General features: G+C 62.4%; 1 protein-coding gene across 7 annotated transcripts in view; it reads right to left on the bottom strand.

Annotated features, from left to right (window-relative positions):
- Positions 1-10,674, bottom strand: part of PACS2 (phosphofurin acidic cluster sorting protein 2) — a 54,133-nt gene extending 43,459 nt beyond the window's left edge. For 3 of the 7 annotated variants that reach the window (XM_053889920.1, XM_053889918.1, XM_053889922.1), the window contains exon 1: positions 10,408-10,671. In XM_053889920.1, the coding sequence (XP_053745895.1) occupies positions 10,408-10,526 (119 nt within the window). In that variant the 5' untranslated portion in view covers positions 10,527-10,671. Of the gene's footprint in view, positions 1-10,407 lie in introns of all 7 variants that reach the window. The other 4 variants (XM_053889923.1, XM_053889919.1, XM_053889917.1 and 1 more) reach the window with 4 other exon arrangements.
- Between the last annotated feature and the right edge of the window lie 1,975 nt (positions 10,675-12,649).

The raw sequence follows: 12,649 nt of genomic DNA, 5'->3' as shown, positions 1-12,649 counted from the left end.
AGGGGCTTCTCATCCAGGCAGGAAAGGCAACAGCTGCTGGGGAGCAAATCTCAAATGACGCCCAGAATGCCAAGCTGGGCGTCTGTAGCGGGCGGGAGGGAGCAGGGGGTTGGGACAGGGCCGCGTGGGGGCCCAGGGCCTCTACACTACAGCGCACGGCCAGTGAGGACGAGGACCCCCGCCCTGGCTTCACCGTGCCCACGGCTCGGGGCCCGGCTCGTGCCCACCTGAGCACCACGGCTCAGGGCTCTGTCAGCCGGGGGATGGGCCTGAAGGTCACCGCCGAGTCCCCTGCTGTGGGACTCTGGGTCGAGGAGCTGGCCTGCCTTTCTCGTTGGGTCGCAGGCCGCGCTCTTGGGAGAAGGGACCTCATCCTCCCCTCCTCTTGAGGGAACCAGAAAACCCCCAAGGAGCAAATTCACCAGGAGCTCTCTCCTAAACCAATCCAATCAGACACGTTTTCTGTTTGTTCCCAACACGAAGATCATTGCCCAGCGAGCTCCCTGTGAGCAGACAGGCGCTGGGGCGCGACCACGAAGGTCCTCGGGGTGGTATTTTCTCACCCACCGGGCCGGCCTCCTCCGCCTGAAGACCCCGCCCGGGGCTCCTATTTCAGGGACGGCACGTGCGGACACCCCAGCTTTCAAGTGACCGTGAGGCCAGGCCAGCAGTTTCCTGCGTCCCCCCCCCGCGGCGGCTGGTGACGCAGCTGTCCCCTCCCTGGTGGGCCTCCGCCGTGGTGGCACAGAATGGAATGTCCTCCTGTCCACGGGAGCAGCCTGCCCCGGGCAGGGTGGTCACCACCTATTCTTGAGGAAGTGATTCTCCAAGAGGCAAAGCAGGAAAGAGGAAGGCAGCTGTGGTCGACTCTGCTGGTTCAGACGAAGACAGAGGCAGGGCCTCACCGCTGGGCAGAGGGCTCGGCGTCCACACCGGCTTCTCCCGGAGAACCCTCACCACGGCCCTCACGCCTGGCCTGCCGCTGCACGCGGCTTTTATCTGCTGAGATCGATGCCACCAGCGATCCTCAGGGGGCTCAGCTGTCGACAGTTCTGCTCCAGACCCAGACCACGAATAAACACACAACCGGAACCTTCCATGACCTGCCAGGTGGCCTTCCAGAACCCACGGATGGGTCCGGCCCATGCCTCCCGGCACATGCGGGCAAGTCGGAGGCGAAGGTGGCAGACGCCCCGCCCAGACCCCAAGGCCTCAGCCTCCTGCCTCCTCACCGGGGCCCCCAGCAGGGCCCCTCCCTCAGCTGCAGTGCTCACAATGCTGAACTCAGACCAGGAAGGCAGCCTCCACCGTCACAGCGCAGCCTGGTGGGGAGCCAGGACCCGGTGCCCCTTGTGTGCAAACAGCCCGTCACCCCCCGCGACGCCCCTTCTGTCCCAGGGAGCCCCGTCGTCTTCCCTTCCTCCCAAGGGCTCGCCCTGACCAGGCCCTGTCCGCCCTCCCAGCCACCCGCTCAGCCCCCCATCCTCACTCCTCTCTCAGGGGCCCCACACCCACAAATGAGTTCATCGTCCTGCCCCCCGGACGCTCCATCGGACAAGTGCTATGTTTGTAAACACAGTCCCCGCTCGCGCATTTCCTGGCAGAACCAGCCAGAGAAGAGGGTGTGCCGACCCGTCCCTACTAACCTCCAGTTACGCTCGGCCGGCTGAAGCCTAAGCTAGGATCCAGCCAGAGCCTGCACGCTCCTGAAGGGCCCTCTGCGATGGCCTAGGACCCCCGGGGACCCCAGAGGACAGTCAGCTGGCCGCAGGCGAGGTCCCCAGAGCCGGCCCTCGGCAGGACACCTGCCTGAGGCACTTCTGGGGGCCCTGGAGACCCACAACGTCCCCTCCCGGGTGGGCAGGGATGCGTGTGTGAGCACGGAGGCACCGCCCAGCTGAGGGCAGAAGTGCGAGGCCGGGGCACCTGCGGAGCCGTGCTCCACGTGCCGCCCCTTCCACCCGGGAGGCCACGCCGTGCCACAGACGCTCACTCGAAACCAGGGAGGTCCCAACCTCCCAGGACACAATCGGGAGGTACGGTCACGGGTGCGAGATCTGCCACAGTCACGCGGCAACACGAGACTCAAATTACGTGACGGATCCTAGCAAATACATTAGAAGAAATAAAAACTATCTGGAGAAAAAACTCAGGGAAAGAGGCAGGCGCCCCAGCTGTCCACAGTTCGAGGCTCTGACTCACAGAGGTCACCCCAGAGGTCACCTGAGGGCCTGCCTGGGGGCGCCAGCACCGTCCCAGTGGGGACGACATGTGCCCTACGAATTGAGCCGAGCAACCGGGGACAGGAAGGAGGTGGTTGCCACACGAGGATGGAGACTGTGCAGCCCACCCAGGGCAGAGCCGGGCTGGCACTTCGGTGAAGGGTACGACCCCGTCTGAGCAGAGGGGGTGCCTCTGAGGGCCCGCCCGGCGGTGGAGGAGGGACGAGGGCCTGTGGGGGCGGGGGTGGGGGCAGAGACAGGGGCTAAACCCCCTGCCAGCAGGACTCCACCCACAGGGAGGGCAGAGGGTGACGCTGTGGACAGACACTGCGCCGTTCACCTCAGACCCCACGATGTGCGTGCAGGGGCGGGGCGCGGGGGTGCATGCTGGAACGGTGGTGTTGCCACGTGGAAAGCAGACACGGAGCCAGCTGACAGCCGGCCGTGAGACACTCGAGGCACCTCCCTTGCTGCCAGGAGCACAAGCCAGCTGGGAGGAGAGGCTGGGCCGGTTCCTCCCGGGCCCCTCCCAGCCCACCTGCCGATGGGCAGCAGAGCCCCACGTGTGCCCACCGCCTGTCCCGGCCCCCGGCCCTCGTCTCCCACCATCGGGACAACAGCGCCCACAGGCTCTCGGCACCGCGGCTGGGTGCTACCTGTGCCTGGCCAGGGGGCAGGTGCGCCAGTCCCTGGTGCCCCCGCCGCCACAGGGGACCCACCCTGGCTAGAGCAGCAAGAGACCCGGGGCCGCGGCCTTGACTCCCTGGGGCGCCAACCGCCAGGCAAGCGGCAGCTGGGCTTTGTACGCGTGCCTCCCTGCCTGTCAGGTGCACAGCTGCCCTTCCCCCAGAGGGAGACGGGGCCGGAGACACCGACAAACAGAGCGCTTCCACCGGACGGAAGTCCAGACGGTGCGGCTCGGGTACAGTCCCCCTGGACCGAGGCACCTCGAGGGCAGACAGGAGCCGGGCCTCTAAGTACGCGCCCACACCATCTCCAAGGCTGACTTTCCACTGCAAGGCTGCCTAGCAACCGCGGGAGCCGATGAGGCGCAGGTGCGGTCCGGCAGTTCCACGCGCTTGCCGCGCCCTGCCCGAGTCCAAACGCTGCCCCGCACCGCCGGCGGGGACGCGCGGATGTGCCAGTGCCCAGAGCACAGCAGCCTGGGGCCGGCCACGATGCTGGATGACACTGGGCTGTGCCCGCGGGGAGGGCACGCTCAACCCGTGGGCTCTGGGCGCACACGGTCCGCCCACCCTGCCTGCATCCCAGCACCCGTCTCTGTGACGGGTCACTCTGGCCGGGCCGCATGCTGCCTGGGCTCCCGACGGACCCTCGTGATCTGACCCATCACAGGGTCAAAAAAACACATCATTTTTCCCGATTGAACAGCCATTCTCTGGAGCGGTCCCCCTACCCCACGGGCACCCGCCCTCACCCAGCCCTCCCACGCGGGACGGCCAGCATGTGGGGCAGGAGCGCGGAGAGCTGCTTCTGGAGCCCAGCCGAGGGGTCCCCACCCAAGCATCACATGAGACCACCCTGCCCCCCCCACCCCCCAGCAAAGCAGCTGTGAGCTCCCTTAAGGCAGCTGCTTCCTGCCACACAAAGGCCAATTCTGCACAGGAAGCAGACCACGGCCCAGGTGCACACTCACGGGTGGGCTGCAGCGAGAGGCACTGGATGCCCAAGTGCCCCCCACAGATGCCAGCCCACGGGCCACAGAGGGCCAGCCTTCTCGGTCTCCCCTCCGAGCCGACTTCATCCTTCGGACGCGGCAAGCACCGCGGCCCCCCCTCCGCCCGCGTACACATCCACCCCGCCCCAGCTGCCAGCCAAGTCCACGGCGCCCAGCCTGTGCCTCTCCCCCAGCACACACCCGCACACTCGAAACAAAACCCACACTCGTGAGCAGAGCACCCCCGTTCAGCTCCGGGAGCTCCCCAAGCAGGCGCACCATGTCCACACCGAGCCCTGGGTGGAAGACGGCACAGTGCCCACCGGCTGCCCCGTGGGACGCGGGCAGAGGTAGAAGGAAGAGCTGAGAACCAGCCACCGTCACGGGGACACGCAAAACCTGCCCGGCAGTGGTCTCTGTGACCACCCGCCGGGATGGTCGCATCCGGACGGGGCTCCAGAGGCCCGCAGGGACGGCGCTGAAGAGAGGGCGGCTGGCACTTCCCAGAACTGGTCAAAACCACCGACCCACGAAGTTGGAGAACCCCAACCATGACCAGGCAGTATCAGAAGAAAGCCACACCTGGAGGCGACAGAGAGGCGATCGCGGAGGACAGACCTTCAAATGAGTCTCACCCGACCGACGGCCGACTTCTCAACAGCAAAACTGAGCACAAAGTCAGGAAGATACGCCCTCCACGTGCAGAGGGGAGATGCCACCTGCACGTCCACACCCACAGGACACCCTCCAGAAAAAAGGACAAACGTTCCCGATACACAGAAAAGCAGTTATCAACACCACCTCGCTAAAGAAAATCCTGAAGATGCCTTCTCAGACATAAAGAGGAGGAAAACTATTCCAGGTTCTGAAATAAAGGAAAGGAAGTGGTGAGTTTTGCGGTTAATCGAGTGCTAACAGAAGAGCGGAGTAGAGCGGAGAAGTGCCTCCCGGGCTCACGAGCACGGTGACGTACACCAAACAGGAGCGTGTCAGCATGAAAGGGTTGGGTCAGAACGACAGGTTGTAAGGTCCGTCCTTGCGTCTGCCAGGAACAGAATAAAGGTAAATTACCTTGAAAATACAGCCAGTATGCAAACTGCAACGTACACAGTAATCACTAAGACACAGAAACAGTGGTAAATTTCAAACTAATATATGCTGGAGAAATAGAATGAGAAAAAGCCCGTTCAAAATAAGGTAAGACCAAAGAGAAAAACAAACACAGAAAATAGAAAACTGATGAGCACAAAACGTAAACAGGTAGACGCGAACCGAAACGTCAGTAATTTAGGCAAAAGACCTAAATTATTCTAGTTAAAAAATAAAGATTCTCAGATTCTAGTTAAAAAATAAAGATTCTCAGAGTGAACAAAAACTAGATCCATGCCGAATAACCAAAGATACATCTCACGTGAAAGGACACACGAAAGTCTAAAGAAAAAAGGTGGAAAAAGAAGTAACACATAGTGCTTTCCAGAAGCTCAGAGAGCTTTCCTGTCACCAAAGTCCACGTTCAGACAGCCATATGTGCTCAAAGTTCAAAACCCCTGGAAGGTATCATAATCCAAACACGTATGTACCTAAGAGCTTAGTCTCAAAATGACACAAGTCCAAGAGAAACAGATCAATCCACCATCAGAAGATTTTAACACACTTCTCCGGTAGACAAAAAGGGGAAGAGATCTGAAGACGGCAGTGAACCAAGCCTGAAGGGCGCGGACAGACATCAAACGCCATCAACTGCCAGAAACGCATTCCTTTTCGGTACAAACAGAACATGTATGAAAACTGACCTCAAACTGAGCCATAAGGCAAGTCACAAAAAATATTATGGACCTGGTGTCATGCTGACCACTCTCTCTGACCACAACATAATTAGGTTAGAAAAGAACAGTCGGAAGAAGAGAGATAAACTGCATCATGGAAAACTAGGAAACAAACCCATATGTTTGCGTATCCAGAAACTTGGAAACTTGCAATTCCGACAGGTTACGGAGAGAATAGTGGAGACCACGAAGAATATTTTAAGTGGAACGACTCTGTGAGGCACAGCTGATTTCCAAAGTACAGACGCTTATGTGAAAGGAAACGAGGAGGAAAATGAGGAGCCACACATTTATCAGAAGAAACTACAACAAGAACAGCAATGTAAGCCTGAGAATCATAAATGGCAGAAAACAAAGAACCAGTATTCATTTCATCCACTGCTGAGCCCTCGGTGAGACAGAGACAAGCGTTCTTGTCCACCTGCACAGACAGCCAGTGTGACGAACTGAGGGGACAGCACTACAGACCCTGCGGGCGTTAGAAAATAAAAATAAGAGAATATCGTGAACGACTATATGCCAATAAACTCAAACATCTGGACAAAATGGACACATTCTCAGGAAAACATATTTTAAAACGCCAACTCAAAGGGGGGAAAGTGTCCTACAGCTATGGAAGCCACTGAATCTGGGCAGTGCCTATAAAGCAATCCCACGCTGAGGGTCCTTTCTGGCTGGCTTCCCACAAACATTCCGGATGAAGCAGCCCCAGTCTTGCATACAGGACGCCACAAAGCAGCAAAAGGAGACACACTCTGAAGCGTGTTCTACAAAGTGTCTTGGCATCAGAATCTGGTGAGACAGCAGACCACACGCGCACACACACAGATCCTAAACAAAATCTTCATCGTCTAAACCCGCCAATGAGCGAGAAGGGTGACACTGCACGACCAGGCTGGAATTTTTCCAAGAACAGAAGGTTAGTTTAATACTAGAAAATCCATTTACGTAACGTAATGTACCACAACAGCAAGTCAAGGAGAATCAGATGATGCTCTTAATTTAAAAAAAAACCCTGTTTGGTTATATTCAACATCCAGGCACAATAATCCCAGAAAAGACCCTCAGGAGAAGCCATCACCCAGCTGTCGGAATGGCTAGAAGTCACAAGACGATGGAACACAAGACGGAACACAGGACGCGGCTAGTGGCAGCAGCAGACAGTGCCACCACTTCAGAAAACTGGCACACGCCACCCCCCCCCCCCGGTGGCCAGTTGTCACCAAGGACAAGTGACAGCCCTGCCCCAAACGGCCATGGCAGCTGTGAACCCAAGAGCCTCACCCTGGAAACAACCCACACGCCTGCCGACAGGACAGGTAGAAACAAGGCGCGGTTTCTTCCCACCGCGGGATACCGTGCGCACCCAGAGGAGGGACCGTGGACACGGACTCGGCGTGCGTGGGCCCAAGAGCCACGTGCTGCCTGATCCCGCCGCAGGGAGGCCCCAGAACAACGGAACTAGCCTGCAGGTGCGAGCGGCCGCTCCCGTCTTGCTGGGGTGTGGCCGACGGGCACACAGCCACCAGACGTCCCCTGCCAGCTGGACAACCTCCTCCCTCCACCATGTGAACCAAACTGCAATTCGGTCCCTGTAATGGGCCAAGGATGCGAACAAGGGGTTCACAGAGGTAAAGATCGGAGTGAACAGTAAGCAGGGGAAAGGATGACCAGCCCCCCAAAATTTAAAAACTAATCGATAACCTGAACAGGAAAGAAAAAATAAATGGGGCGCACAAGGGTATGAAGTGACCCAGAATCTGCTGGGGCCCAGGGGTAGGGGAGGGGCCACCTGCGGAACCCCGGCCACGGCGCAGACAGGAGGCGACAGGGAAGGGCGCCACGCCACTGCTGATGGCCACCCGGGAAGAGTGCACCTGTGACGGCCTCCTCGGGGAAAGCCACCAACTCAGGGCTCCCTGGAGTTCCAGCTTCACACCTTGCACAGGCCCCGGGGAGAGCAGGGAGCTTCCGCCACGACCAGGAAGGGAAGGGCGAGAGACAGGAGCCAGGAAAGGCAGAGGTGCACACCTCGCAGACCGCCAAGGACCACGCATCACTGGGAGAAGACGGCCCTAACGCTTGTGGCTGGGGAAGGATGACCTTCCCCTCAAGAAACTGCCCCGGCTCAAGGGGGGACAAAATAAAAATAAGAAGGAGAAAGAAAAATTGGCAAAAGAAGTGGCCTGCAATTTTGCGGACGAGGAAGTGCAAACGGCATCAGTAATCAGAGAAATTCGAATTAAAACCACGAGACCATTTCACACCCACCAGACTGGCAAAAATTAAAAGTCAGGCAAAGTGTTGGCAAGAATGTGGAGCACTGGGGACTCTCCGCCCCGCCGCTGGGGGCTGGAGTTGGCACAGCCACTGCGGGAAGCCTCCTGGTAGCAACACCGCGCACACACCCCCAAACCCTACTACGGGCACGTGCTTGCGGCAGGCCTGGCCGCCCCCTGGACACACACGTGCACAGGACGGGGACTCGACGCCGACGGCAGCACATCCGACATTGCCGAAAAGCTGGAAACGGGTGAAAGGTCCCCTGAAGAGCAGAGGCCCATGTTGTCATCTTGCAGGGGCAGCCACGGGTACGCTGTCACTCGGGAACTTAAAGACTGGGTGAGAGCAAGACACGCAAACGAACAGAGAAAGTATGACCCCTTTAGGTACGAAAAACAGTCCTGCGCAGAAGGCAGGGGACGGGCACCGCCTCTCAGGGAGGGGCCACACTCACCAGGACAGGTGGGGGGCGTGTGCCATAACCCATGTTCCCTATGTTCAACCCATAAACTCTGCCTGCCTCTCCTGATGGCTGTCGTGCTCACCCCAAAGAACACCACCCGCCATCACCCCTCCCCTTCGGCCCAGGCTGCACACCCCACCCCCGTCCCCTGACGCTCACCAGAGAGGGCTTCCCAGACCATCTCCACAAGGTGTTGCAAGGACCCTAAATCCAGCTCCTACCCTCCTGGCCTCTCCTGCAACCTCCCCCCACCACCCTCCAGTTAAACTTCAGCGGTCTTTTGGGGAGCCCCAGGAAGCAGCTGGAGAGGTGCAGCAAACAGAGGCCACGCTCTGCACTCTGTCGGGGGGCACGTGGTGTAGCAAGGGGGCACTGACGGAAGGCAGCCAGCATGAGAGATCTAAGGGCTGGCGGCGGTGGTGACAGTGCAGAGGGACAGACACATCGGGGGAAGAGCTGCCCATATTGACCCCTGGCTGTGGGACTCGACCCTAGGGCAAATGCCAGGATGGGAAAGGGCGAGGAGATGCTCCTCAGCTTGGCTGCGAGGCTCAGAGACCTCCCAGAAGGAGAGGTGAGCAGGTGGGTCTGGAGTCACTGGCCCCCAACCCCGGCTAACACCGACCCTCAGGTCTCACAGGGTCACCGCGTCCTCCAGGAGGCCCCATGCAGATCTGGCAGGTATACAGAGGGCCCGTCCTTTCCACTTGGCACAGCCAGTGCCCTGAGCTCCCAGCTCTGCACCCCCAGGGAGCACACCCCACAGACTGGCATCCCCAACACCTCGCTCTGTGACACCTATAGAACGAGCTGTGTCCCCTTCAGCAATACACCACCCACTCCCCATGTCTGGATGGCAATCCTGAGGTCCTCACCACGAGGTCTCCCTAGGGAGTGCAGCCCTCCAGCCCTGACCCTAGTGCGAGTCTGCCTCTTCCCTCTGGCCTGAGAACTTCATCTTCAGGGACCACTGAGTCTGGAAGAAACCGAGAGAGCGCCAAGCTGGCAAGGAAAACAGGGAGGCTGCCAGTCTGCGTGGAGGTGACCTCGCTACAGCACTGGCCTGTGGGTAGACCTGGTCTAGCTGTTCCCACTGGGGTCCAGCCACTTCCCCACCGAGGCGGGGGGTGCAGTCCTCTGCCATGGCAAAACTAACAGCCTGGTGCAAAGCGCCCAGCTCATGGACACGAAGGTGTCTCTAAACTAGGAAACACGGCGCACACAGGTAAAGGGCCAGCAGGACTGAGCAGGCAGCACCAGGCCCCCAAGACCACCAACAAAAAGCTGTGCGCTGGATGAAAGAGAAAAATCACGGTCCCAACTTCAGGTGTCCTCTGGACACTGTGCGCCCTGCGGGTCACTCCCAGGACACTCGGACTTGACAGTGTGGCTGCGCGCAAAAGGAAATCTGACAGCAGGGGAGAGAGGAGGCGCCCTGAGTCAACTCCAGCACCAGCACCGCATCAGTGGACAGGTGCAATGATGCCGCCTGGGAGCGAAACCAGGTGAGCCTCAGAAGACCGCGGGACCTGAGACACCCGCGCCACTCCCTCCCGGCGGTGCCAGGACCTCAGAGGCCCTCCACGCGTCAGAGATTGCTCCCATTGAATGCGCATGCCGGAGTGGAGCGCGCAAACGCGAGGCCCGGGGTGGGGGGCCCCGGGTGGACGGGCGGTTCGGGTGGAGACCCCGGGCACGAGGACCCGGGGGACGGCCCCGAGCACGAGGTCCCGGGTGGAGTCCCGGATGGACAGTCTCGGGTGGGGACGGCCCAGGGAGCAGGTCCCGAGTGGACGGTGCGAGGCGGACCGTCCCGGGTGGGGACGGCGCGGTGCGCAGGGCCCGGATGGACAGCCCCGGGCAGGCGGTCCCGGGAACAGGTCCCGGGTGTCCGGCAGGTGCGCGCGGGAACAAAGCGGCCGGGCGGCGGCGTACCTGGGCACGCAGCTGGGGCTGGAGCCGTCCACCTCCCAGGTGGCGAACAGGTTCATGGGCACGGGCGTGTTGAGCGCGGCGGGCGCGCCGGCCAGGCCCAAGCGGCCCCGCTCGGCCATGGCGCCGGCCCCGCCGCTCCCTCGGCGGCCTGGGCTGCGGCCGGGCCGCGGACGCGCGGCGGGCGGGCGGGCGGGCGGGCCGGGCGCGCGGAGGGCGGCGGCGCGGTCACATGGCTGCCGGCGGCGGGGACGGCCGGGCGGGCGGCGGACGGGCCCGCGGGCGGCAACCAGGCTGCGGCCGCCCCGCCCCGCGCCGCGCGCCCCGCCCCTCCCCGCGCCGCGCGCCCCCGCCGCGCGCCCCGCCCCCGCCCCGCCGCCGCCGCCGATTGGCTGAGCGGGCGCGCGCTCACCGCCTCGAGCCCAATCGAGGCCCGCGGAGCGCTGGCCGGAAGTGCGGGGACGCTCGCGCTCCCTGCCGCCGACTCGAGAGGCGTCCCCCGGCCCGCGACCCTCGGGAGCGCGCGCCCGCGCCCGCGCACAGGCCCCGCCCCGCCTGCCCCACCCCGCCCCGCCCCCAGGGAGCCTCCGGGTGGAACCCCACCCCCCACCCCGCACCCCGCACCCCGCACCGCCGTCGCCTCCACACACACACCCCGCCGGTCCGCCCGCCACACGCGCTCCCGCGTCCCCGGCCGCCAGCACCCGCCCAGTACCGCAGTCCCGCGCACTCGCGTGTCCGCGGCGCCCCCCAGGGGCACTCGCTGTCGCCCCGCGTGCCCCGTGTCCCCACGCACCCACTGGGGGCCCTCCGCGCACTTCCCGTGTCCCCTGCGCAGTGGGCCCCGGGCTCCTCCCGCCCCCCGCGAACTCTCCGTGGTCCCCCCACCTGGCGGGCTCCGGGTGGGCCGCTCGGACCGGGGCCGCCGGTCGCCCTGCCCTAGCCCGCCGGGGGCCCTGCCTGCAGGGGCGCTGGGGGGCGCCGCGCCTGGCCCGCCGTGTGGAGCTGATGTCCCCAGGCCCCTCCGCAGTGTGCTCTTTGTGCCCGGAACCCCCTGTTACCCCCCCGGTGCCCCTCTGCGTTCCTTAGGCGAGACAATGGAGAACAATTGGGGGCAGGGGCGGCTCTTGGCCCTGGGGCTCACAGTGGACTTGGGGACCCAGGCCGGTAGGGGACCGTGCCCAGGGCTACCCACTCGGCCCACGGGACAGGCAGGGTGGGGAAAAGCCCTGGGAAAGGACGTCCAGATTCCAGGGCCCAAGGAGGAGTCTCCACCCCGTCCCTTTGGCGGTGGTCCGGGTCAGTGGCCAGATGCCGCCCTGGGATATAGGAAAAGCTCCTCTGGCATCTGTTCTGTTCCCCCAGTATCTACGGTATTACGGTGGCCTTTCCTTCCGTTCCTGCCTGTTTTGTTGTCTACAAAGAGTTTTATTGAAACAAGGCCAGGCCAGGCAAACCCTCTTTCTTTCCTGGCCCTTGGGGTTCACCATCTCGGTGCCCGTGTCTCCTGCAGAGGACCCCAGGCCACTCCCCCTCCGTGCGAGCCCCGCCTCCCGCTGGAGCGCCCTCTGTGGAGCTGCAAACAGCTGGGACTGCTTAAAGCCAGGCCACACTCGGGAGAGAACAAGAGAATCTGTGTTTCCCCGCTCCCGCCCCTTCGGGGTGGCGCAGTCCGAAGCCACGAGGGTCTGTGTGTCCTCAGCCAGCTGGCGGGGTGTTGTCTTAGAGGGACCGCTCCCGCCAGGCACAGTGCCCGCCGTGGGCCTCCTACCTGTGAGGTAGAGGATGGGGACAGGACTGTTCAGAGAGGACACAGCAGCCTCGCGTGAGGACAGGCCCTTTGGTGGCAGGAGACTGACGGCCATCGACCTCGGCATGTCGCGTGCGGTGCTGCGGGGCAGCGTGCGGTTTGGTTGCAGTCGGCCGGGTGGGCCAGCGTCTCGCCCGGGCAAGGACTGGGGTGGGGCATGTGAGGAAATGCGGGACAAGTAGGCAGCGCACATGGGGGCTGGACACCGGCTGTCCCCTCTAGCAGAGCTGTAAACCTCCCGTGCGCCAGCCACCACGGTGAGCCCTTCACGGACGCGGCGGTCCTGTCCGCATCCCTGCTTTACCGCTGAGGAAACTGAGGCTGAGAGGAGGTGCCCGGGTGTGTGTGCCCGCTGCCTGGCCCAGAGCCACCCCAACTGGACCCCCACGGCGGAAGTTCTTAAATACCTCTTCAGGTCGGGGAGGCAGAGGCGCA

Source organism: Panthera pardus, unplaced genomic scaffold, assembly GCF_024362965.1.
Source record: "Panthera pardus isolate Hobbes unplaced genomic scaffold, ASM2436296v1 HiC_scaffold_24, whole genome shotgun sequence".
NCBI classification, from domain to species: domain Eukaryota; kingdom Metazoa; phylum Chordata; class Mammalia; order Carnivora; family Felidae; genus Panthera; species Panthera pardus.
This window is presented reverse-complemented; position numbering and strand designations above follow the sequence as displayed.